At 39.8% G+C, this 26,787-nt stretch overlaps 1 protein-coding gene across 5 annotated transcripts in view; it reads right to left on the reverse strand.

Annotated features, from left to right (window-relative positions):
• Nucleotides 1-26,787, reverse strand: part of exoc6b (exocyst complex component 6B) — a 98,567-nt gene that overhangs the window by 11,866 nt on the left and 59,914 nt on the right. For 3 of the 5 annotated variants that reach the window (XM_058780609.1, XM_058780606.1, XM_058780608.1), the window contains 2 exons: nucleotides 20,299-20,440; nucleotides 17,693-17,766 (listed from right to left, as the gene is read on the reverse strand). The exons of 1 other annotated variant lie outside the window; for it this stretch is intronic. In XM_058780609.1, coding sequence (XP_058636592.1) covers nucleotides 17,693-17,766; nucleotides 20,299-20,440 — 216 coding nt within the window. The remainder of the gene's footprint in view (nucleotides 1-17,692; nucleotides 17,767-20,298; nucleotides 20,441-26,787) is intronic. One more of the 5 variants, XM_058780610.1, reaches the window with a different exon arrangement.

The raw sequence follows: 26,787 nt of genomic DNA on the forward strand, positions 1-26,787 counted from the left end.
TTTCAAACCAAGGAGCTTTGTGGGATCCGTGTGGGAAATCTTTCTCCCAATTGGATTGCTGATGAAATGACTTGTTTTCGCCTCGCCTATGAAAACAACGGTAAATTTGGACGAATAATAGTAAATGTGAAGTCACCTTTAGTCCGAATTCACAAAAAAAAAAATACTTGTACAATATCAGACTAAAGCATTTACGTCAGCAATTAAGTCCATCTGAAATCAACCTTGACAAACAACAACTTAAACCACCTGCTTTTCAAACCATGTGCACACACCCTGTTCGATGGCAGATAAGCACCTGCGTAAGATAAGTGCTTTTTGGATTTGCATTCATATGTTGTTTGTTCCTTTCTTCTCTCTTCTTCCCGCTGGCATGGTCTGCACAGACCCACCAAGGGAGGAAGGCTGAGAAGAAGAGAGAGAGAAAGAAAGAAGCCAGGTTTTGCTGCTGTCATTTGTAATCTGAATGCACTTGCATTCCACATAGCGCGAGCTAGTGTGTCAAACTCGTCCATGACCCGGGTTTCACCTTTCCGCTCTGCCTCTCCGCCCCGCCTTCACCTCCCAATGAACTTCCACTCGGTCTCTCTCTTTGACCTCGGCGTGACCCCCGACAGTGTTATCGGCCCCTCTCTGAACAAACAGAGGGCCATGCTAGAGAGGAGCTGGGGCATGGGGGCGGGCGGGCGGGCGGGCGCTGGATTATCACTTCCTCTCATTCTTCTAAAAGAAAGAATGATGGAGAGAAAGGGAGGGAAGAAAGAAAACATGACGTTGCACATTGATGTGTTGCTCTCGTTTCCCTCACAGCCTCGGCGTCACCCCTCGTCCACACTATCTCTCCCCACTCTGGGCAATTTGGATAAGGGCTTATAGCAGTTATTCCGACCGTCGTACTTGTTTGTTTGGAACGCGGCAGGAATAGCTATTCTCGTTAATAGCCTAGGGGTGTTGGGAATTGACTGCCGTGTTATTCTTTTCTCCCCTAAGACTTGTTGCTCTTTCTGGCAGCGTTCTGGAAAAACAAGGTTTGATTTGCCACTTTACTGTTGCAATAAATCTAAAAGTGCTCTGGTGGGGAGCTTGTTATGTAATGATCACCTATGCCCCAGTAACCTAGTAGCCACCTACAACGGCTTGTGAATAACCAGCTGATGAAATACAATTATTCATTACGACTTAATGAGGTCAACCCGAATGAGCTGCTATGTAAAAGAAGGAAAACTAAGATGAGAGGATAAAGTTCTTAACCTCGAAGTCAATTAGTTTTGCGTTCTCTAGTCACTAAAGCTAACGTGCTTTGTTCTCTTTGTGCCATCACTGCCACTATCACTTCATCCACGCCTTCTCCTCTCACTCCGCTTCTCGTTAGTTCTCCTCTCACCTCTGGCTGCCCTCTGGCTCTCAGCGTTGTTTAGTGCATTCTAGAACTGGGCTGTCAGCCCCAAAGGCTCACGCAGGCCAAAATCAGTTGAGCTTGAGCCTGAATAACGATAACATTGATAATAACCAGCACAGAAAAGAGAGATAACCCTGGTAAAGAAGGCAATAACAATAACCCTCACCTAAAACAACCAGAAAAAGAGGCCAAAGTAAAACTTAGTAAAACGTGTACGTGGCTGTCCTATATTCAGAAGGGCCTACTCAGTTATCTGGCAGAGTAGCTTCAGGTTACGTCTTCTTAAAAATGTCTTTTAAAAGTCTACTAAAGATAGGATGAGTCACAATGGGCTGGTATGCAAGTTGTGATTTGAACCGCAGCAAATGGGCTCAAGTGCACGGTCGTAAATGTGAACGACGAGCAAATCCGATAAAGACACAGCAGCAGTAAACGTCTGCTGGGAGCAAATATGAGCATAAGAGATTCAGAAAATCTTCAAGTGCTCTGAGAGAAAGACGCCAGCAAAAATAAATAAAACCACTGAAATCAAGAGTATAGTAAGTAGCTTTGTTGGTCTCTTCAAATGATCTGTAAACAGTTTTCTCTGATATATTCATCAAAAAATTTGAATTTTCCTAGTTTAAAGGCCTAGTTCACCCAAAAATGAAAATTCTGTCATCAAATACTTACTGTCATGTTCTTCCTAACCCATAAGACTTTCATTCATTTTTAATAAACCCTGAGAGATTTGTCCCTCTATTGAAGTCAATTCCTCCAAAACTGTGATGGTTAAAAAACAAATATTTGATCAATGCACGTACAGAGAGCAAATGGAAATGGAAGTGGAAGATCAACAGTACATGCTTGATGCAAACAAATCTAAGAACAATCCTATATATATATATATATATATATATATATATATATATATATATATATATATATATATATATATATATATGTGTGTGTGTGTGTGTGTGTGTGTCTCTGACATTTACCACTGATTTCCTGCCAAGTGTTTCAATACCTCATTTTCTTCAAATCAACATTGTGTTGCAGCATTTTCTATAGGAGTAAAAAGAGATGAAAGAAAGAGGTGCAAAACATTTTGACAAGCAAATTTGTTGGGTCTATGGCTAATAAAAATGGTGGAAAAATCAGAGAGTGGGCTGCAGAAACTTTATAGAATAAACACTTGTGATCCCCAATCATCCTATCCACCCCGAGTCAATTAACAAGGGGTTTCAACTCACAACTTTTAAGATGCCTAGTTAACATCCATGCATTCTGATCCTTATACCATCACCGCTTATGGTTATTTCGAGAGGTTTCTGTGGGAAATCTGTTAATGTTACTGAGGAAGGTCAAAAAAAAGTGTCTTATCTTAAAAATGACCTGTGCAGATAATGAACAGAGAGGTCTGAATCAAAAACACTTCGCTCAGCTTTCCGTGGTTCTGGATCATGTGAATGCGGAACGAAAAAAGGGGAAGGAGCAGCAACTAAAGCATCATTCAACATTAGTCAAAGTTCACCGGGAGGAAAATGATAAGCAGTATCTGGGTACTGAAAAAAAAAAAAGAAAGAAAGAAAAAAAAAAAAAAAAGGAAAAGGGGCTCCCTGTTTCTCAAGCCATATTTCAGTCTACACAGTAGTAGCACACAGAGGTCAGAGGTTATCCATAGAGGTTATCTTGGCTTAGGCTCTATCTACGCTAAAGCAACCAGCAAAGCAGCAAGTATGAGACACTCAAACACAAATCTCAGGCTATGCAAACAAACACGCTCTTAACTGCTGGGAAAGGATACTCATGTCAATCATCAAGGATTAACAATGTTGAACATGTGCTTTCTTTTCTGTCAAAAAACACTTTCAAATGACAAAGTACTAGAAGCACCAGTGCTGGAGATAACAGCAACTGTCAATCAAAACAAGAGAAAGAGTAAAAGAGGAATAAGAGACGAGACCAAAAAATAAAAATAAATAAATAAAGTTTATAATGAAAAGACAACGATGTGGAGGAGGAAGAGAAGAAGGATGGAGAGAGAAAGGAAAAGGAGGCAGCAAGAGAGAGCAGGAAAAGAAGAGGGAGTTGTCGTGCAGGTTTCAGATGAGACAGGTCAAAGAGAGGGAATAAAAATAAAGAAGAAACATGGTCAGAACTTTACAATAAGTTTCAACTCATTATCTTCAGTTAATACAGGTATATAGATAATAGAAACAATAGAACAATAGAAAAACACAAAGCATTTATTAACCTAGGTCGATATTAACATTGAAATATAACAAATTGCAACAGATATTTTCTACCGTTTTGTGACATACATCTGAGTGAATCGGATTATTGAAATGAAAAAAAATGAAGGATGAGACTTTGGTCTACGTCAGTGCGAGCTTGTAGTTGATAAGAAAGTGGTGAGATTTAAACTGACTAAATGATTAGGTTGTCGTTTCACTGGAAGGGTTTTGATAAAAAATTACAAGATCAAAAAATGTGGGAAAAATTAATGATTAATAAATGCTGTTGAAGTGTTGACCATTATAATTTTATAATGTCTAACGCATTAACGAATAATAACAAATACCATTTTATTGTAAAGTGTTACTGAGATTTTCAAGCAATAATCAAAAATTACAATTCTATTATCATTTACTTAACCTCATGTCACTCCTAAGAAATAACTGTCTTTCTTCTGTGGAATGTAAAATAAGATATTTTGAAAAAAAAAAAAATTCTTCTCTTTTCTTTTTTGTATATGTACCATGAAAGTCTAATCTTGTTTTGACACCAATATTCAGAAAATCTTCTCTTGTGTTTCTGCAGAAGCAAGCAAGTCAACAACATGAGGGCGAGTAAATCATGACTTGAGAAGTGAGAATTTTCATTTCTGGATTAACTATCCTTTAAGTGCTATAAACATAAATTTTACTGCATACGATCATGTCAAAATAGTGGCAGTGAAGTATGTCTATATACAGGGTGTACCAAAAAGAGACTGAACTGAACGCCAGAGTGAGTAAGGCATAGTGATGCTCTCATTCAAATAGAATTCACCCTGCACTGAACTCTGAACAGATGAAAATCTGAGTTTAAAAATGAACAATGACCACTTACCATTGGTCCACTCTGCTAGGATGCTGGTGGGGCTGTGCCACAACTGAGTGGCTCATATAATTACATTAGGAGAAGCAGAGACCTACATGATTAAGACCGGACAGAAGTCTCAAGAGAGCTTCAGAGGATTTCAGCAGAGCAGAAGCTCAAACCCAAAGTATTCTAACAGCCGTAACTCAATTAAAAAGGGTACAAGCATCTCTATGTCTAAATTAAAACAAGCACAGACTGCAAGATACAAAGAGTTCATGTGAACAAGGTTCCACCTTTTCAACTCAATGACAATACTAAACTGATACAGAGTTTTTACTCTTGCTGGGTGTGTATAGGACAAGTCACTACAGGACACTGCTAATCTCTAACTGCGAAATGAACATTTGCTGAGGAAACTCTAAGCAGGTCCAAAACGCATGAGGGAGGTTGGGGTCAGTGTGTGGTCAAGATGGCGATGGTTGCGGTGGCCGATACACTCTGTCTCTAAGCTGAACCCCACTCGGGTCATTGTTCTGTTATCAGTCCTTTTTGCTCTGTTAGCAAGCCACATCTGGGACAAGTAAAAACAGCCCTCTTCCTGAGGCCGCAACGTCCGAGGAGCCATAGTCTGGGGAAGACTTGGCCTCAAACTTACCTTCCTGTCCTCTTCAGACAAGGAAGAGTTATCTCAGGGGTTATGGTGTGGTGAAGCGGTCACAGAGACCTGAGGAAAGTGGCTAAATCCCACAGAAGGCAAAACCGTCTCATTTCTGAAACTTTTAAAGATTTCAAACGCAAGTGAACCTTAGAAAAACCTGGTTCACTGAAATCTTAGTAAAAATGTGATGACAGAAGTATTACAAAAAGTCATCCAAAAAATTTTTCAATATAAAAAATAAATAAATAAGTATAACTATAAATAAATAAATATATATATAAAGCATTTTTTATATATTACATTAATTAAAAGGTGCTACATAGTCTTTGGGTCACAGAACAGTTGATTTGGCACGTACCTCTGTATACTCTGTGACCTTCTGGTTGACTTGTTTTGACACTTATTTTAATAGAGTTACAGACTGTAATTCATGGACATTTGACAGCGTTTACGTTAGCCTAGGGGAAGAGGTGGCCTCACTTTCAACTTCCTGTCCATTCAGAAAAGAGAGTTATTGCCAGGTCAAAATGACAACAAAACAGTCACAAGCCCTTTCGGTCGAATGCAGAACAGATCATCTAAGAATGAGTGTTAATAAATGAACGAACAACATCTATGGATGAATAGCAATGTCTCGCAGGTGGAAGATGAGCTCATTTTCACTGTCCATTTCTCCAAAAAACCCATTTAAAGGTGTTGCTGGTGGTAATTAATAACTGTTAGACTGAAAAACTTGGCACTGGCCTGGGGAAGACATGACCTCCCTTTTACCTTCCTGTGGATTCCGACAAGGTAAAAGTTATTGCTGGAGCAGCAGTGTGACAGAACGGTCAGAGCTAAGAGCTGGTAGCAAGAATCTAAAACAGTCTGCAATGTGCAAGAGCAGCTGAGAGGAACACAGAACAGAAAAAAACAGAATATTATTCTTAAATACATGCAGTCAAAATTATGTTCTATGCCTGATCTACATGCAGTATGTTACCTAATGTACTCAACACTGACATAGATTACTCTTATTCTGAAGTAAATATATAAAAAAAGAAGTATACGATAGATTTCGTGCCTTCACATTACATGAAAATTCAAATAATTGAGGATTGATCAAAGGTGACAGTAATGATTTTACAAAAGAAAATTTGTATTTTAAATAAATACTTTTTTGAACTATTCATGAAATAATGCATCATGGTTTTCATAAAAGCATTAAGCAGCACAACTGTTTTTAACTTTGACAAGAACAAATGTTCCTTGAGTACCAAAATCAGCATTTGGTTTTACTATTTTACTTCGTTTTGATCAAATAAATTCAGACTTCGTGAACACAGGAGACTTCGATTTATTACAGACCCCAAACTTAAATAGTGTTGTATATGTATACACACAGACAGAGACATGCACATACAAATAGTAGTGTATATTTTTTTCCCCCATCAGGAATTGTGATTTTAGACAATTTCTTTAAAAAAAAAGTTGAAATAACTGCTTTTAAAGGTTTTGTAAGCTAGTGTAGAAAAAGCACTTTGCCTATGAAGAAAACATGGGATTTTTACTTTTGTAACTTGACTAATGTGCTCTATTCCAAAATGTGCTAAAACAGGATAAAATGCTGTGGAATATTCAAATATGAAAAGGAAATTCAAAACAGTTTTATTACCAGCATGACACACACATGCCTTTGTGTCTTTTGTCGAGGCGGTTTCCAGAAATCATATTGGTGTCAATGCTGTTCACATTTATACAAAAAGAGCCTTTTTAAGGCTTACAGGAAATGGACGAATCAAAACGACTCTTACAGCTGCTGTAAGAAAATGAAGATGGAATGTGGATCTGCGTGTGTTTGTGCGTGTGGTGTGGTGACAGACAATAAACCAGCATTACAGAACTCCTACCCCTTTCACAGAGCATGAATAACGATATAATCTGATCAAAGGCTTTTTTGGTGATGGCGTGGTGCTGTCTCTATAGACGTGAACTCTGATAGCCCTCATGATCAGGGTCATCAAAAGGCTACAGACTGAATACTGCTTACTCATGATCACCGCAGCATGAAGACAAACAGATAAACAGCTGCCAAAGAGAGAGTGAGAGAGAGAAAAAAACAAAACAAAATGAAACTAAGGGTCAGGTTGGTGCTTGTTATCCCGATGGAATTCACCAAATCCTATTTCCCTTACTTAATGGCAAACAAATTGGCATTTGTAAATGGCCTACAACACATTGCGCTTTCCGGTAAGAAGGTGATGAGGGTTGAGATGGAGGTTATTAAAGAGGCAAGACCGGTAAAACAACCTCTCCGTCAAGCCTTTAAGTACAAATTCACAGAGGGAGGAGGAGAACGAGAAAATAAGGAAAATAGAGGGAAAAGAAACGGAGAGGAAGGGGAAAATAATACCAGGCTCTCTTTTCAGTACCTCCGTGCTCTCCCGTGAGGGCATAGCCTCTGGCGCGGGACTGATCTGAATGGAAGGTGAAGTTGTACGGGGAGAGGGGCTCAGACTTTACATCCCGCCTGACTCCCTGACTGGACCAAAGCCAAGGTTACCGAAGGGTCAGCTCGCCCCTTCTCTCTCTCTCTCTCACTCCCGCTTTCCAGCATGGATAACATGCATAACACACACAGACTTAATGCTATACCATACAAACCCCCCTTGGCCTGCCAATACTAACTGAGCCTGTGAGAGACGGAGAGGGAGAAAGAGCGAGACAGATAGCACGTCAGGCTTATCGTCCGCTGGCTCCGAGGGAATGCGAGCAGGGTCGGCCGGAGGCCACTCGACTGGCCCACCCCCTACTCGCTTACTCTCTCCCTTGGACGGAAAGACAGGCGGAAGGCTGGAGAAAGTGATTACACCTGGTCTGGTTCTGGCTGTTAACTAGAGGAAGGTCAGCCAGCGTGCGCCAGGGCCAGGATGAGTTCACTGTCCAAAACGTCACATTCATGCATCTCCCCGCTCGCTCCCCCGTTCTCTTTCCTCATCACTTAGAGTTGTCAGCTCTGTGCTCTAAATATACAATGAGTGAAGTTTGCAGTTAGCATGCATAAACACAGCTATTTGTGCACATTAAAAAGATGAATATGCACAACAATGTTGCTATGTGCATGAAAACAGTGTTAAAAAAGGAAGACTCGAAATGCATCCAAGAAAAGAAACAGAAAAAGCATTGCTTTCAAAAGGATAAGAAAGAAGTTCTGTAGATCAGATATATAGAAGTGATCCATCATGAGCTGTTGTTTTGAGACGTTCCAAATGTGTAAGTTGCTTTCTAAGTTAAATATATCTATCTATATATCTATCTGAAAACAAAACCACTGAATAGCTGCAGGGTGTCACCAGTTCTTAATTATTTATTTCATAACAGTATGTATCAGTAAAAATCATTAAAAGGGAATTATAATCATCAATAAAAACAAACATTTACTTGTCTCCACCTGCAGTTAAATAATTAAACCCCGGTATGGCGTTTGTTCCCATTTATTGTCTCCTTTGCAGCCAGATGTTCTGCCCACAGGAACATTGAGCACAGGAACATACAATCCATGCAAACGGACTCAAACAGGGCTCCTAGGGTGTAAGTTACCAGAACCAAGGGTCAGAACTGAGGGAAAACCACAGATATGTGGGTTCCATAAATGACCCCTATTTCCACACCTAGCCACACTCTCACAAAAACATTCTATTCTACACATATGAAAAGTGGTGGAGCTCCAGTCCAGCTGTTGGACAACAGGATAGTCTGTTTTGATCTGGAGTATTTTACATGTATTTTTAGAAGCAGTGTAATTCAAGGAGATTCATTTACTCACTCTCATGCTGTTCCAAACTAGTATGACTTTCTATGGAACACAACAGAAGATATTTTACAAGGGTCATGAACTGAGAAATCAAAATGACCTTGATCTTTTGACATAGAGGTCCTTGTACTATAAAAACATCCTGTACGTTTTAGAATCAAAACTTTCTTGTTAGTCTAAAAACAGCTTCTATTAAAGCCAATCTGCCAAAACAACAGGTTGTGGAATGTACCACTCTATGATGTAATAGTGTGGCTAAACACCACCTCCAAAGAAGATGATCAACGTCTGCTTCTACCCCACTGCCTGTTTAGCCCCGCCCACCGTTTTGCACATGTAGTAAGTAAATAAAGAGAGAGGCAAACGCGGGTCTACGCAGAAACCAAACAGCTCCGAAGACAAGACGACACTGTGCAATGCCAAACTGTGGGAAAACGCAGTCTTTGCATTGCCTTCCTTCTGATCCAAACATTAGGAGAGAGTGGATGAACTTTGTTTTTAATGAAGTTCCAGATCGTGTCAGTAAGAACTTGGTCCTTTGTTCACTTCATTTTGCCAAGGATTCGAGAAAAAAAAAAAAGGCACAATTTGGCGCAGGACTTTTCAGAAAGATTGAAACTAAGGTAGTATTCACACCAGGAAAGTTCACACTGCTAGTCCACTTGCTTTGGTCCGGAAAAAATACAATGTTGATTTTTTTGTTTGGTGCGGTTTGCTTTCACACCGCCCTTTTTGCAAGTGAACCAGAAGCTGTAAACAAAACCTCTTCACCTGGGTCTCGGTACGGTTGTTTGGTCCGCACCCGAGTGCAACTGCTGTATTTACACCTGCCCAAAAGAATTCAATCGAACCAAACAAGACAGGTGTGAATACACCTTAAAAGACAACGCTGTGCCAACTATATTGTATCCGACAGTAATGTCGCACCACACAAGTATGAGTGACTATTTTTATTATGTAGTTACTTCCGAGTCTACAATCCACACCTATTCGGTGTGTTCTGATGAGGGGGGCCAAAACAGGACAGAAAATAGCCTAAACTTTTATTTCTAAATGATGATTTGGTCACCTTTAAACAATTAAAACCTCAACTGTTTTTGTCCATACAATGAAAGTCATTTGGGAAACTATTCCAGACCACTGATATTTAAGTCATTGTTCACTCATAGATCAAATAAAAGCATTGATTAACTCACGCAACATCAAATACACCAGCACAAACCTCAAACATAAACTAATTCCAAATCTTATTGGTTAACGCATGTCAAGTGGCCAAACATCTTAAAGTTTGTGTCGCCATATTTAATGTAGACTGAATATGTATATGTTGACCAATGTTTTCTTTTGATTTGACAGCAAAGAGGCTTAAATTTTGTTCATCATACAAAGTGATCTTGTCACTTCAGATATACCAGTTATTTGTATGGATTAATTTCAAGTTACTTTAATGTCCTTTTTGGACCTTGAAGAGTCTGGAACCTGTTGACTTTCATAATATGCTGAATCTCTCAACAAAATATCTTCTGTGTTCCGCAGAAGTAAGAAAGTTATACAGGTTAGGATCAACACGAGGGGGATCTTTTTTAAGATTCCTTGATCTTTCACATCATCCACTGCATTTGTATATACGAGAGAGAAATACAGAAAAGGGTAAGCTGGAGAAGCAGGAATCGGTTGACAGTGTGTGTTCATGCTGGAGTGAGAAAGAAGATGCATGTCAGTGCCATCCTCATAGGGCTGAATGGGACCCTGCCGCAAAGAAAGATGTCAACCCCCTGCTCAGAGAATATCTGCTCCCTCACTGACTCTATACAAGCAGGGCAGCTCATCCGTCTGACCCCTGGAGACCTGTGACAGCGCCTCAAACAGGCCTTTCACTGACACACACCAGCACGCCATTGAGAAGGAGCAGGGGGGATGGATTTAAGCGTGACACACTCGCTGGGCATTGAGAGGAAGCAAATGGGGGACGATTAAACTGTGACACCTGTCACTGGCTTGTTTAGGTCGACTATGGAGAAATGGTCTGAGGAGAGCGCTGCCTGTGACGTTTCCTTTTCTTTCCCCTTCCTACATTTCCACTCCTTCTCATTCGTTTTTACTTATTTTCCATAAGCAAAGACAGGAGAGCTGGTTTGCTTGTACAATCGAAGTTCTGTGGTAGTCTTCGTTCTTTCAAACATTCTATCTCTCCCTGAAGGAGCCACACAAAGAGCTGATCTGTGGGAGGCTGTAGCTGACCAGGGTGAGGAGAAGAGCACGGCCCATATGGTTTCATCCTCAATCTCTCTTACCTGCGCACATTCACTGCCGTCAGTCTGACCCCAGCTACTGAACCAGGCAGGTTATGGTTCAGGGAGACTGCGGTTGACCGAGAGGCTCCATTAAAAACACAAACACACACTCAGACTCTGGTTCATCCTACTGACATCACTAGAAGAGAATGTGGGACAGAGGTGGTCCTAAAATCTCCCACTGCCCTCAAAGGTTCCATGGTTCATACAATCATTGAACTGTCAGTGGATGACAAAAAAATTGACTGGAAAGCTTATTAACTGTGAAATGGAATGTCTTTACTGAACAAATGATTTTATTTTTATCCTAATTTGGGCCTTTCTGTATCTTTTGTTGTGGCAAGAGGACAGGAATTTGGATTTGCATCATCTACTTGAGCAACACAGGTGTTTGATCAAAATAATGTTTCAGAGCTCACAATAAAAGCAACATTTAAAGGGACAGTTCACCACCCCCCACTACATAAACACAAAAACAACAATTTTGACTGCATTGATGTGCGTATAAGGGAAGAAGGTGGCATAACCGTTGCAATCATGCAGACAGCAGATTGACACTTGATTCCCTCTCCGAAAAGGCACAAGTTTGACAGGGAAATACCAAACAGCAATTTTGGAAACAGCTGGAAATCCCACATCTAGCTAGATTTCAGTTTCATTTTCCAAAGCAACATTTATTTGCACCATAAGCTCATTCATCTCTTAGCCAGTATTTCCACTTCTTCAATAATGATCACATTATGCCTTGACATTAATCACTGTTTAGTGGTAGTTTGCTTTCATTTTGAGTTTTCAAGCTGCAGGGTCATAACCTTTCGCTTTTACTTTACTAGAAACTGTTAGTTGAAAATCATGTCATGTATAGATCCATTTTTCCCCAAAGCCTGCATGTTGGTACATGCTGAGCAGCAACTGCCTGAAACTAAATGACACATTGATACTGTAAGTGTAAATGTTCCTTGAATGGGACACTCCCGTTAATCATTTCTCTGAACCTGCTCTGAACTTCCTCCAATACCACAAACAATATGAAGATTAATTATAGTGTCACAAATCAGGAAAAGAAAATTATGAGAGTTTACAAAAATGAATATTACAACTACAACAGGAAAGATACACTACCATTCAAAATCTGGGATCAGTCTAATTTTTTTTAAAGAAATTTATGCTTTTAGTCAGCCAGTTTGTATTAAATTGATCAAAAGTTACAGTATAGACTTTTACGTTGTTACAACTGATTTCTATTTCAAATAAAAGCAGTTTTAAACTTTCTTTTCATTAAAGAATTCTGAAGAAATGTGTCAGTTTCAACAATACATTAAGCAGCATAACTGCTTTCAACATTTATAAAACAATGTTTCTTGAGCAGCAAATCAGCTTATTACAATGATTTTCAAAGATTATATATCACTGAAGACTGGAGTAATGACTGTTAAATAAATTCAGCTTTGCCATCACATGAATAAATTACTATTAAAATATATTAAAACAGGAAACAGTTATTTTGAATTGAAATAATATTTCACAATATAACTGTTTTTACAAAATTTTGATCAAATAATGCAGCTTTGGTGTTTTTTAATCTTTGAATCTTACTGACCCCAAACATCTGAATTGTATATACACTCACAGGGCAATATTTAAACCTCAAGAGAGCCTGCAATATTTAAATTATATATATTATGTTCTTTTAAAAAAATTGGCTATCAGCTACACAAATAAGGAATTCATCTTGAAGTTTGAAAAGGAGAACAAAATTGCTCGTTTTGTTACGAGAAGTCTTTATAACTGAGGGAACATTCTCCAGATTCCCTGACTCTCCAGAGGAGATTGCTGACTGAGAATTGGGAGCAAGCAGCAAATTTCCTTAAACCGCAGTGAACTCCTTTCAGAGGGGGGCTTCAACTTTCTGGCCCGCCAACATGTCCCCGCCTTGCACCCTGTTGCCGGAACAACATTTTTTCACTATGGGTCACTAACGGACTCTGAGTTTGTTTAGTGATTACCAAACACACACACACAAAAATGAAGAAATATAAACAGACTCCAAAATAACCCTGAGAGTATTAAATCATCGGATGGTGCCAGAACATTATAAGGATTACATTTCAATCATTCGTTTCTGTACAAGTATCAAACCACGCTTAAACCAACATAACCAACTCTAACAGCAAAATTTCACCTCAGAGCACAGAGTTATCACAATCACAGAAGAAAAGTGATGACAGAGAAAAAGGAAGAAAAATGAAGGAAATGAAGAAAAAAAAATATAAGAGACTGTAAAGGAGAGGAAATCAGACACAGCTGCAGTTGGACATCTAGTTAGAATAGTATGGGCACTAAGAAATTGCCCCAAGGGTTCAGAAGGACGCAAGCATAAGCCTCTAGTGGTGTCACTGGTGTTAGGCTTTCACCGCCAAGGACTAAGAGAAAGGAATGGAAGGGGTTAGAGAGGGGAAAAGCATTTTACATTGAATCCTTTTAACAACGTTCCAGGAATTCTAGGATAATGCCTGTGGACAGGCCACAGGAATGCTTAGCAGCCTCATGGTTCCCAAATTCACGGGACCAAGAAAACTTTTCCCCGCCCCCTCTGCTCTTCTATGCAGTGCCCCAGAATGGGTCATGAAGGGTGGGGAGGAGAGACACCACCGTAGGTGATGTAAATAAATGTCTCTCATACCTTCAACCATCACTCTCTATGGCGCAAACGGATGCTGGAAGCAACGGTATTCCATCTTAATTTCTGAAATGGCCTGTAGCTTTTCTGCACCTGTACCAGAGCACCAAATTACTATGAGCCCTGCAGAGTCACCCACCAATCAGAACTGACGTGAGAATGCCTTTAAAAATTCCAATTCAGTTAGAGAATTTATAATGAATATGAATGCAGAATAGCAATTTGAATTTGAATGTATGACAGCAGAATTTGAATTAATCTAAATTCATATAACCAATTTGAACATCTTTTAAGTTTGAAGGTTATACAGGCAGACGGAATGCGACAGACAGATAGACAGACAGACAGATAGAATGACAGACAGACAGGTGTATAGACGGAGAGATAGAATGACAGACAGACAGGCGTATAGACGGAGAGATAGAATGACAGACAGACAGACAGACGTCTAGACGGATAGACAGACAGACAGATAGGATGACAGACAGATAGAATGACAGACAGATAGAATGACAGACAGACAGGCGTATAGACTGAGAGATAGAATGACAGACAGACAGACAGGCGTATAGACGGAGAGATAGAAAGACAGACAGACAGACAGATAGATTGACAGAACCATAGATAGATAGATAGATCCATCAAAACCCTCAAATCTGACAAAACTCTACTTAAATCAGCACTTCATACCAAATAACACTTCTGTGAGTCCATGAGGACCTCCGCATCAACCGAGGCCTGGCTGCTGGTTCTTTCCATCCACACCCCTTGGAGCTGAGAGGAATTTGGGAAGGCAGAAGATCCAGGGCAAGAGTTGAGGCATGCGGCAGCCCCGAGAACGTGCACTGCTGGGGGCCCAGCCTCACCACAGAGGCCAGCAGGCCTCCCACACTAAGGCCAGCCAAGGGTTCCCAGCGCCACAAACCTTTCCTAATATAATCTGCTAATATAAGACTCCTAAATATAGAATTGCAGCCTGCAGCATGCCATTTATAATTTATCTTTTTTCTGATTCTTCAGAGTCTATTATCTGTTGTTTTTTTCTTGTAAAATCACTCTTTGTACCTTGCTAAAATAAACATTTTGAAATTACAGAAAGGCCGTGTTCACAAAGTGTTTGGGAATGACAATCAATTTTGTCTTTAAGGATATTATTTATATTCTATATGGTTCAGGCAACTCCTGCTGAGTTCAAGTTTCTCAAGTCCAGCTCTTATGTCATACTTTTTCCCCGTTTTCCTCAACATTAAACTGAAGTGTTATCTTGCTCCCTGAAAACAAACTACCCCTATTTCTATTTGTATAATATTATGTACGAAGGTAGCCAGGCATTCTTCATGTGCTCATGCTATATATAATTAATTTTGCTATGACAGATGAACCCACTCTCAAATTCAGCCGTGACATCTGAAAATTTCATGTAGGCATTAACGTATTTAGCACTCCAAACAGCAGTATCCCCCTGCTGTGTGAACATGGCTCACGAAATAAGTCGTTCATCACATCATTCCTCCATCCATCCTCTTACTCTTCACCATTTAAAGCACTTTGAAGTGGAGCCTGGACGTTCTTCATTTCTTTTTGTATTCTTGTCTTTTCAGATAGGAGAGTGAATCCAGGTTCCAGCCTCTCACCAAAACCCCTCCCAGTGCTTCCGGACCTTTTCGTTGTCTATCTCCATAAGGATTGACCCGCGGCCCCATCCCAGGACCCGGGAGACCGGGACACAAACGGGCCCTTCAGGTTGATTTATCGGGCGTATTCAGGGCCAGGCACGCAGGGGGACAGAACGGTTCTGACGTCTCTGATCACCAGAACAACCCCTTGAAAAAGCCACCTCTTGAGAGAAGACTGCACCTCTACCGACTTCCATCGGATGCTATTGAAATTATAATAACAATAACAGTATTAATAATGAAAGATATCTTTGTAGAGAGTCATGCATCATGACAGCTCAAAAGCAAAACATGACATTAAAAAAAGTAAAATGGCTATTTTGTTCATTCTTTTCTTCAGCATCCTCTTTTCTCCTCTCTTTAAAAAAAAACAAAGCAAAACCACACAAGCGCCTTCATGGTGAAGTCAGGTTTAAAAAAAAAAAAAACTAAATGGAAAACAAGTGGCACTGCATCATGATGGCAGGCGGGACAAAACGGAATTGTTTTAGTGGAAGAAAGAGCTATCCGTCACTGTCTGTCAGCTCATTCATCCAGTACTCCCTGAGCATCCAGCCCATCCGTCATCCCCTCTCAGTCTCTGACACCCGCCCAGGTTGGCCACTTCGGCAACGAGGGAGGGGGTCCCAAATATGGACCCTTATAACCCCACTATTATTGTTTCCCATCCTCTCTAGATCTCGGAATTCACGAACACACACGCTACATTCTTCTTACCGGACTTTTTTTCAAACTTTCATTTGACGTGTCCCCCAAAAAACTGTAGTTATGTTTGATACAACTGATGCACAACCGAATATAATTTTTTTTTTTTTTTTTTTTTACTATTTTATACTATTAGTTGTTGCCTACTTTATTTGGACAGTGGAGAGGGTAGAAAATATGAAACAAGCCACGAGAGAAGTGAGATTGTAATCGAACTTGAATCTCCCATGTGTCACTGATTTTCTAGAACTGGGGAACAAAACTGATTCACCAATGTATTGCAATAGTTTCTGTAACAATTCTGAATAGATTCACAACTGATTTAGATAAGTTCAATGAGATGCACAAACTCTAACTCGATCGCTGTTTTTTGCAGTACAGAAGACGTGAGCAGCCAAGCAGGACTGCACATGAAAGCCACAATGTTGCAAAATAATCACTGTTCAGTATAAAGAATATTCAAAGTTTTTATGATATTAAAATAAAATCAAATGGGAAAAAGGTGTTTCTTTTGTAACAAGCATTAAGTAGACCAAACAACAACAAAAAAAAAAAAGATGGTTTTAGTGTGGGTTCTGTAGTTATTGCAACTTGTCTCTGAATCAGTGCATGGTTGAACCAAACCTAGGAGATCTGGTCATAACTCCTGACAAAATGTCAAGTTGCTGTGTTTTGCCTTTGCATGACAGAATAAATCCAATCAATAACCATTTCTGGAAAAAGACTCCATGTAGCAGAATAAAATTATGAGGTGCTTACATATGCCCACAACATTCATGCTCTGGAGTATGCATGTTAGGCTACAACATTTTGAATGGTCAAATGAACTGCAGCAACAAAATCTATTCTGTGCTACCAAAGTGCTATCAAAATGTCCTCTAAACATAAATAATGGGATGAGAGAATAATGCCTTGGGCTGTTGCCTTTCTGGTTGCAACATCACCTTGATGTTCTTCTCAGTGTGTTTCAGTTTGTGTTTTTCAAGCCAGAGCACAGGCCAACGTTTCCTATAAACGGCTCCAGCTCTGCAATGTTCAAGAGTGCAGAGGTGCAAATGGGATAAGATGACCCCAAAAGAACCATCTAAAAAAATTCTTACCTTAAACCGAACAGGAGGAGGTCTTGAGGCCACCTCCGCACCACAATGGTAAATACAAAACCACCAAGGTGAATATCAGCAGGCCAGGCCTTGGGACCACAGATATGAATACAAACACACACAGGCTCACACACTGAGGAAAGAAACCTTGAAACAAATCTAAGGCTAGCGTGGAGGTTTAGGGGGTTGGGTTTGGCGGTAGAGGGGAAAATAAGAGAAAGAAGGGGGGGATGTTAAGGGGTAAACAGGGAAAAACAGAAGAAAGGGGAAAGAAGAATGAAAGAAAAGAAAAAGGAGTGGAAAAAAACAAAGACCTACTTGTCTCAAGTCGATGAAGGCGAGCAGCAGAGTGTCCCCCTGGAAGCCAGGCACCGGGCCGGCCCTGGCAAACCCTGTGGGAAAGAGAGAGGGATAAAGAGAGCAGGGAATTCGCCATGGAGCGGGAGATTGGCAGACGGATGACAGCCGGGACAAGGGGAGGACAGGGGGAGGTTCAGTGGGGGCGGGGGAGGTGAAATGGAAGGGGGCTTTGAAGGTTTTGGGGATGCTGGCAGAGGGGTGGAGGGTTAGTTGGGTGGTTCAGGGCAGAGTCATGTCTCTTGGTCTGCCACCGGCTTTGTGCGGCCCATTGGAAAAAAATCATCATCAAACTCTCATTAATTCTCCCCCAACGTTGATCTGACAAGCCAGATAGAGGGGATGTGTGGGGACGAGGGGGCTGCCTTTACCCCGTAACCCAAAACCTGACGCCGATTCCCATGAGGCCACTCTCCCAGACCAGTGGTGTGGTACTGAGCGAAGGGGCCGACAAAACTTGTGAAAAGCCAATGGGCTGGGGGTGTGTGGGGAGCGCAGGAGTTGTAGAGGTTTCAGAGGACCATTGGACCTTTCTGTGCCTTTGGACGGGAACCCGTAAACAAGCGGCTTCGCCATTCTGAAAAACGGAACATTTGACACGCGGGGACAAAACAAGCCGGGGCCAGGAGAAATCCCTTTCACCTCGTGATGCTGCGTGCCTTTCTTGCCTCTCACGCAAATTACACGCCTGCCATCTTTATTTCTGACCCCCACAACGCTGAGCCAGCGACTGCTTACCCTTGCGCTTTTGTTGCCACGTCTCGGTCCGAGACTCTGTCGATTTTGCAAACTTCCCGCTCGCCTTTTTACAGGAGAGCAACCTGCGGCAAAGGCGGCATGGTTCACGTGACGCGTGTCAGAGCGTATCTCATCAAGATTCAAGAACAGGGACCTCTAGGCTTTCACCTAACTGCCACATACCAGCATAAAGCCCTGTTAGTGACTACGCTAAGAAACCTCTCGAGGGATTATTAGGGACAAGCTGTCAAGACCTTTATACTTCTTAAAACTGAACAGGAAGCAACTCATGATGCTCGCTCCCTTTGAATGTTCCATCGCTTGCTTGTACATACAGGTCAGAGAGGCACAGCAGACATGGGAGAGGCCAATCTCAGCTTAACAGAGCCTCTTGTGGGCTTGAGATAAAACTGCAGTGGTATGATGACTGATCACCTTTAATTAAGAAAAGAAAAGTTATTATAAAGCATTCTAGTATATCACTTAAAGTTCATTTATATGTACCCAATCTTAAACGAAGAGATTATGAATTGCAGTAACACTTTACAACTAAGTCCAATTCCTTAGTTGATGCACTGGATATAATTAAAAGTATCATTAACAATAGTTCAATTAAACCATACTAAGACTGAAGTCATGCTTACTGAAGCACAAACTTGCTAGACCCCTTTAAGGGTACAAGAGCTTGTCACTTGGCCAGTACCCTCAAAGGGACATATTTGTACTCAATCACCCCTAAAAGGTTCATAATTAATGGCGTACAAAGTTGTCCTTTAAAGGGTACTATCCCAGTGACAAACTGTTGCACCCCTAAAGATACAATTTTTTCCTGACATTGCTACCATCAGGATGCTTGTCTGCACCTTCAACACTACACGGGGACTGTTATGCCATTCTTTCTTTTAAAACAGTTTCCAGACATTCAAAACGCAGCAACCAAAATACCTGCACTTTACGGTTTATCCATATTTAACATTATTTAGGTCTGCTTGTATCTAAACACATTACAGATTTTTTAGGCCTGATTATGATCAAGCTTCATATAAAGATTCGTTTCTTGACTTCATTGTGCCATCACATCGCCCTCCCTCCCCCATAGCGCAGACACATCCAAACTGTCGATAGATTTAACCACAGACATATCATCTGTGCATTCAAGTGGTTACATCTTTAAGAAGTTATTTTAGTTCTGTAGTATTTCCTAAGACCCAACCTTGAAACTTCCAGAAAATGTAAACACAGTGAACTCATTCACCAATACTGTGTATGGGGGAGGGGGCTTTCTTTTTACTTGAGTGGCATTTTGATTAAAGCTCAGTTTTGTGGTTTGAGGCAAGCAAATACATGGGGGCATCCAAATCAACAGGATGTGGTCTCTAAAAATGAAAGCAACCACTGATATGGTACTTGGTAAACCAAAGCAAACCACACCAAAAAGGCGGCATACGGTGTGACTGACATGACCGTTTTATGACGGGGGTCGTTTCTCTCTCTCTGCCTGTGACCTACGTGCAACAGTGTGCGCTGGCGGAGGATCATGGGAAATCCATTAACCAGATGGGGTTAGGCGCTCAAAGGCAGTTTCAGCTGTGGTCACTTGCAAAGCCATGAGGAGAGAAGATCCAAGCGACAAATCTCAGGCGCTAGCCAAAAATGCATACTCTTCTCTTCTCACCTTTTTCCTCTTATCTCTATAAAGTGGTGTCAAATGTTACAGCATTGTGCCGTAAATTTGTAATTGGGCCACAACAGAATGAAGCACAATCATGCAATCAGGTTTAAGGAGGCTTATGAATGGTCATTCAGCTTTTGCTCCAGGTCAAACTTACTCTCGCACTCTTTGACATCCACGTTGAACTGCTGCAGGGCTCCCATAGACACTTGCCTGACATCAGCCTCCAACAGCAGCTGCAGCAGAGAGGTTGAAAGGTGTTTACAGGCTGACATACATGCTGTCTGAGCCACCTTCCCCTACAGAGAAAAAAGGAAAGGGAAGGGAGATAAAAAGAAATGTGAGGTTCACATATGGGGTATCTTTCATATACAGTATGACCCTCTCAGCAGGTCGTAAAACTATGGACATTTATTTGAATTCAGTTTGCATGTTTCTCCCCTGATTTTTATTCCTGTCAAACATCTCATGTGATACTCCTTTCTTTCAATCGATTGACAGAGTCTGCTGCATTTTGGTGTCTAATGTAGTCTCCATGAGCACACACACACAAGAAACACTACTGATATTGTATTTACAACCAAACAAGTCCATGCCTACATGCAATCTCAGTGGAGCTTAGCAGCACTCTGGTGGACATTTATGCCGGGAGAACCGCAGTGCTGTTTAAACATCAACACACGTTCACCATCACACATGCAAATACACACACAATTCCAGCTCCAAGCCGAAAACCTCAAATATGCCCTTGTCTGCCGTCCAGCGCCTTCCTGACAATCAGTCTAATACTTCAGGGGAGATCCAAAGCTATTAATATGACACTAAACCTGAAAGAAAACAGCAGACTGGAGGGCCAAGAGTCTATGTGGGATTTTTATCTGATGGGGTCAAAAAATAAAAACAAAACACCATTATACATGAGGACTTCCTGCACATTGGAAACACTTGGGCAATAAATCTAGTGAAATGAGGGAGGAATACATGGTAAATCCATAGGAGAGAGAGGGAAAGGTCTTTTTATCCCTTTTTTGTCCATGTGAGATGGGCAGAGAATTGAAGGAAAAACAGAAATCAACACAATGCCCTCTTTGCTTCGAAGTCATCTCATCCTTTCCTCTTCTTCCTCTGTCTCTCTCCATCTGTCATGGAAATTCCACTGTAGTCATTTCTTAAATGAAAGCCACTAGCATTAACTAACCAATGCTCAGGTTAAATAAAATCAATTAAAACAAGTACAAATAAGGTAATAATAAAACTAAGACAAAATATAGTAATAAATGTATAAATATTTTAATAAATAAAAAAATTAAAATTAAAAATTAAAAAGTAACTTAAGAAACTTAAAGTGTTTAAGCCACACTAAATGAATGTCACTGCATTTGAAAACAAAATATCAAGCCAGGTGGCATCAGAAAAACAAATAATGTGTGACCTATTCTCAACTAACTTTTCTGAGCCAGATCTAACCAATTACTCCAAAGTTGCTCATCACTTTAACTATGGACATGTTTTGCACTTGCACCATCTTTAAAATGAATTCCACTTTGACACTTCCACATCGAATGCAATGAACCTCACACAGATTTAAAAGTGTCTTAAGTTTACAAATACTTTTCAGGGTCACTTCACGTTGTAAGCATGTGCCAACGGCTGCAGCCCCGACATAAGGTTGTTCTTACAGAATCAGACGGTGAGAACTGGGGAGGGTCAGCGTCACCATGCACATCAGTTGGCCATATGGCTATGAATTTGTACATAGTCATATAAAGTATACAGTACAAACACACACCTGACCAACAAAGACCTGAATGGTTCAGGTCAGGTGGGGTCAGCAGGAAAAGAGGAAGATGGAGGAGTGTGATTGTGTCCTGTGTGGGGTCAAGTCCCATGTGTAATTGCTCTAATCCACCTCCAGCAGCTTCTGAAATACCTATGGCCACAGTTTTAATCTTCAGCTGACATGGATATAATGAGTCGAAAACAGTTTAGTGTGTTCGACAAGACGGGTACAGAACATGGCTGAACAAAGACCACAGAACAATCAGCACAGCTACACATATGTACACACATTGCAGTAGTATTCAGCCAGCCACTAATCAGGCTGAAGCACTAACTAGGCGATTACAGATGATTAGAGTGCATGCTATGCACTGCAGTGATTAAAAAATAAACACTCTTGTTTTCCGGCCTACCGTCTGTGTATGTGTAATAGCCATAATAAATCACAGAGGCCAAAGTAGTAAGGGGTTTGCTGTTTCTGGTCCTCATGGTGGAATGAAGACACACACAGGTACCTGTCTCCTAATGGGGACATAGTAATCACTCATGAGTCATTTGGTCTGATTGGAGTGAGGCATTTGTAAACTCAATGTGGTAAGCTTTGATTTATTGCAACAGAGTCATAACTGAGGATTGCACAATCGCGAAGGGGGTGAATAGATACTCCTTATATTGATCTGTAATTTATATGTGGATTCTTATTTTCTGCTCTTCAATTAATGAAGAAAAGAAAACATTTGAAGCCCTCAATTTCTATGGTGTGTGCACACCAAAAGCGAAACGAATATTCACATTGCGCAATCACTCTAGATTACTCGTGGGATGCTCTTCATGTCACTCGTGTGAATAAAATTATTCCGTAATGCTCTCCTCCATTTTTTGATACAACCGGGCATGTCAAACCAGACATGTCAAGCTTTTCGCCGATTAGTTTGCGCAACAACGCATCATGCGAATTTTCCGCTCGAGTTGGAAGACGCAGAAGACACGACAGAGGTGAATATCGCCCGGTTCGATTTTGCATCTATTTGTGTCTTTGCATTGACTTTGTCTGTAATCTACTCGCGGGAATACTTAAATTCGTAGTTACACCTTATTTTAAGGTGTCCTTGTTACAGTGTAATTATATCATCAAAGGGGTGGTTGGTTTTTTTTTTCTAGGCTTGCTTGTGTTTATGGGATGCAGTCTAATGTGTTACTGCTTCGTTTTTTTGGGGGGGGCGGGTTGGTTAGTTTTGAATTTTTCACAATTCACCTTTATTCTACATTACTTTATTCTGTAATTAAGCATAATTAATTGTTGTTATAATAGTAATTACATGTAACTTGTAATGAGGACACCTTAAAATAAAGTGTTACCAAATTCGCTTTTGGTGTGCACACAGAGGTACTGGACAATAGCAAAGAAAATAACATAACTGGAATTGATCAATTTACATTTCTAATTTCTAATTTAGTCACTTTATTATTTATTTTAAATAAGTAAATTTTTTTGTTCATGATTTCTGTTTTTTAATAGATAAACTGAACTAGATGGTCATATGATGAAGGTTTAAAACAGGCATAGGATAGTTTTAATAATATTCAAGAGGCTTTTAATGACCTGAATTTAGTTTTAAATAGCACAAAAACAAAAGTAATGTGGTTTGGAAAAAATAAAAAATAAATAATAATAATAATAATAATAATAATAAAGACATTATAACTTCGGATGAGGCAAAAATTGAGGTAGTATCTTCATACAAATATCTCTGAATCTGGCTTGATAGCTCCTTGACCTTTACTATCCACATAACTAATCTCCAGAAGAAAGTTAAATCTAGACTTAGTTTTTTTGTTTCATTTACCATGTCAGCCAAGAAATATCTTGTTCAAACTACAGTTTTGCCCTTGTTTGATTATGGTTATGTGATATATTGAAATGCACGTAAAGGTGTTCTGGAGCAATTCGATGTGTTGTATCATGCATTGATTACTAATGCACCTTACAGAACGCATCATTGCAAATTATACTCCCTTTTGAATTGGACATCACTGCACACAAGACGGGAAATTCACTGGTATATTTTTTATTTACAAAGTTCTGCTGGGCTTATTACTTGAATATCTTCAAAAGTTGCTGAAACCTCACTTTAATACATATATAACTAGATCATCTAATTATATTTCCTTGACTATCCCTAGAAAGAAAACTTTTTGAAAAAGAATTTGCTGCCCCAAATGACTGGAATGTGCTACAAAAGTTATTGAAACTAGAGACAAATATTCCAGTATGTGCATTTAAAAAATTACTAATAAGTGCTCTGACCTCAGCCTGTAAATGTTTTAACTGAGATTTTAATCTTTTTCTTTTATGTGTTTTATGTATTGTAATTTATGTTTGTATGTTTCTCAGGCGATATTAATTCTCATGCCAGGTTGTTATTGAAAATAAGAACTTGTTCTTAATTAATTAATTAAATGCCTGGTTAAAACAAAGGTTAAATAAAAAGGATGGTGAAGGAAAAACTACTTTAAAAAGCATCACATTACATTGGCTGCCTTTGAAGTGGCTAAAATAAAGGAGTTGTAATGACTGTAATTAATTCAAAATGTTGAAAAAGAAGATGCGTCTAAACTCTTGAACAATAGTGCATGCATCACATTGTGTATCTTAAGTGAAGAATTTTGATATGGACTGAAAACAGTCAAATTCTGGGCTTCACAGGCGAATCAAGTGATTAATCTCATATGCATCCATTTACCGGCTTCAACCAGCCATGTATAAATCTGAACAGATTAGCTACTGTCAACACTTAAACACAAGAGCCTTCGTTCAAAGATGTGTGTGTTTAGGGTCTGATTTAAACAGTTCTGCTTCGTATGGCACACCCCTCTCACAGTAGCACATTTGTTTTACAGTTCAGGGTAGGGGGATGTTAACAATTAGCTCAGGGGCTCAAAGGAGGGAGCGAAATTCAAAAAAATGGAAGAAAGTAGGAAAGGGTGAAATGAGCGAACGGTTAGAGGCCGCTTGCACTCCTCCTCTCCAGTCCCCTTAATTAAACAAAGGCTCATCAAAGCCCTCATTAAAAACTACTCAACAGCAATTGGCTGTCAAAATAAACAGAACACACAGTACAGTGAGACAGAAAGAGAAACAATAATAAAGCAAGAGAGAGAGAGATAAAGAGGAGGAGGAATACTAGAACAAGGGGTTCTGAACAGTGGGCCAAGGATGGATTTCTTAATAATAATATGTTTGAAACGTCACAACATTTCTACAAACAACCCCAACACACACCACATGCGACCCCGAAGAAAACTCAGCAGAGAGCGCAGAGGCTCTTTCATTGCGCTCATATTTCAAACGCTCCCGCTTATTTATGCAACACACACCGATCCCTGTTTGTAAAAACAACGAATGTACACTCACGATATCCTAACGAGAAGCAGAGACTATCGCTCGAGGAGAACCGATGCCTGTCTGCGCTGATTACGCTCTGGTCGGAGGAAGGGTGATAATATGTGTTGAACTTCCCGACACCATGCTGTACGGTTCCAGCATTTCACAAACACAATGGGAAAACAGAGACGGCAGCCAATGAGTTTGGAGCTCAAATCAGCTTTTAAGTAAATAATGACAAATAGTGTTCCTCTTACAAGGTGCTTGATGATATTGATATGGAAGGCCTTTCTGTTACCTCTGGGTTTCCACAGCTACAGTACAGTAGGCTAAGAAGCAAATCAGAAAACCAACACACATTTTGACACCTCACTTTGGAGATTAACAAAAGAGCTGTTTTAAAAGTTTTAACAAAAGCCAGGTGAAGTTTTCAACCAGAAAAAAAATGGATGATACTGTGTGTGATCAAAACAGGAGTTGTGGCTCCCACTCTTTGAAAGACTTTTTAAAGATTATCTGCCTGACTAAAATCATATTCACACTATGCACATTTTCAGATTCTGTATTAGAAACACTGAATGGAAACACTTAAAAGAAGAAAAAGAAAAAATAATAATTTAATAATGGACACATTTTTTTTTTGCATGAAGACATGAGATTTTATTTGAAATGGAAAGGCTGTTTTTTTAGAAATTGTTTTTGCATTGTTTTAAATTCAATTCTATTCAGAGTCAAACTTGAATGGAAAACACCTAATGACAAAGCAATCATTCCACTGTTCAAAAGTTTGGGGTCGGTAAGATTTTTTAAAATGTGTTTTTAAAAAGCCTCTTATGCTCACCAAGGCTGCATTTATTTAATCAAAAATACATTTTAAAAAAACAGTAAATGTATCAAAAATACATTTAAAAATGTACCAAAATTTACAATACATTTTAAAATACAATTTATTCATGTGATGGCAAAGCAAAAAGTCTTCAGTGTCACATGATCCTTCAGAAATCATTCTAATATACTGATTTGCTGCTTAAGAAACATTTCCTCTAATTATCATCAATGCTAAAAACATTTGTGATGCTTTGTAATGCTAGAACAGCATTATTTGAAATAAAAATCTTCAGTAAAATTGCTTTTTTTCTCTAATTTTTGGTCACTAATGTGTTTAACTTGCTCAACAAAAGCATTAACTTTTGCCAAAAATAAAATAAATAAATAAATCTTACTGACCCAAAATATTTGAATAGCAGTGTAAGTTGTTGACAGTAAATGTTGGTGATTTAAGGCAACACCAGCAACAACAACCATTGGTTATGCAATGACGCTGAACAGAGTTCAACTTCAGACAAATGTACAGTGTGACATAAATGGCAACTACAAATGGGAGAGCAGACAGGGGAGCTCATGTGATCCACCTCATACATGTAAAATGCAACAATCACGAGTTTGGACGTCTATGTTGTGGCTGCATAAGACACTACAAGA

Source organism: Onychostoma macrolepis, chromosome 07 (genome assembly GCF_012432095.1).
Source record: "Onychostoma macrolepis isolate SWU-2019 chromosome 07, ASM1243209v1, whole genome shotgun sequence".
Lineage (NCBI taxonomy): Eukaryota > Metazoa > Chordata > Actinopteri > Cypriniformes > Cyprinidae > Onychostoma > Onychostoma macrolepis.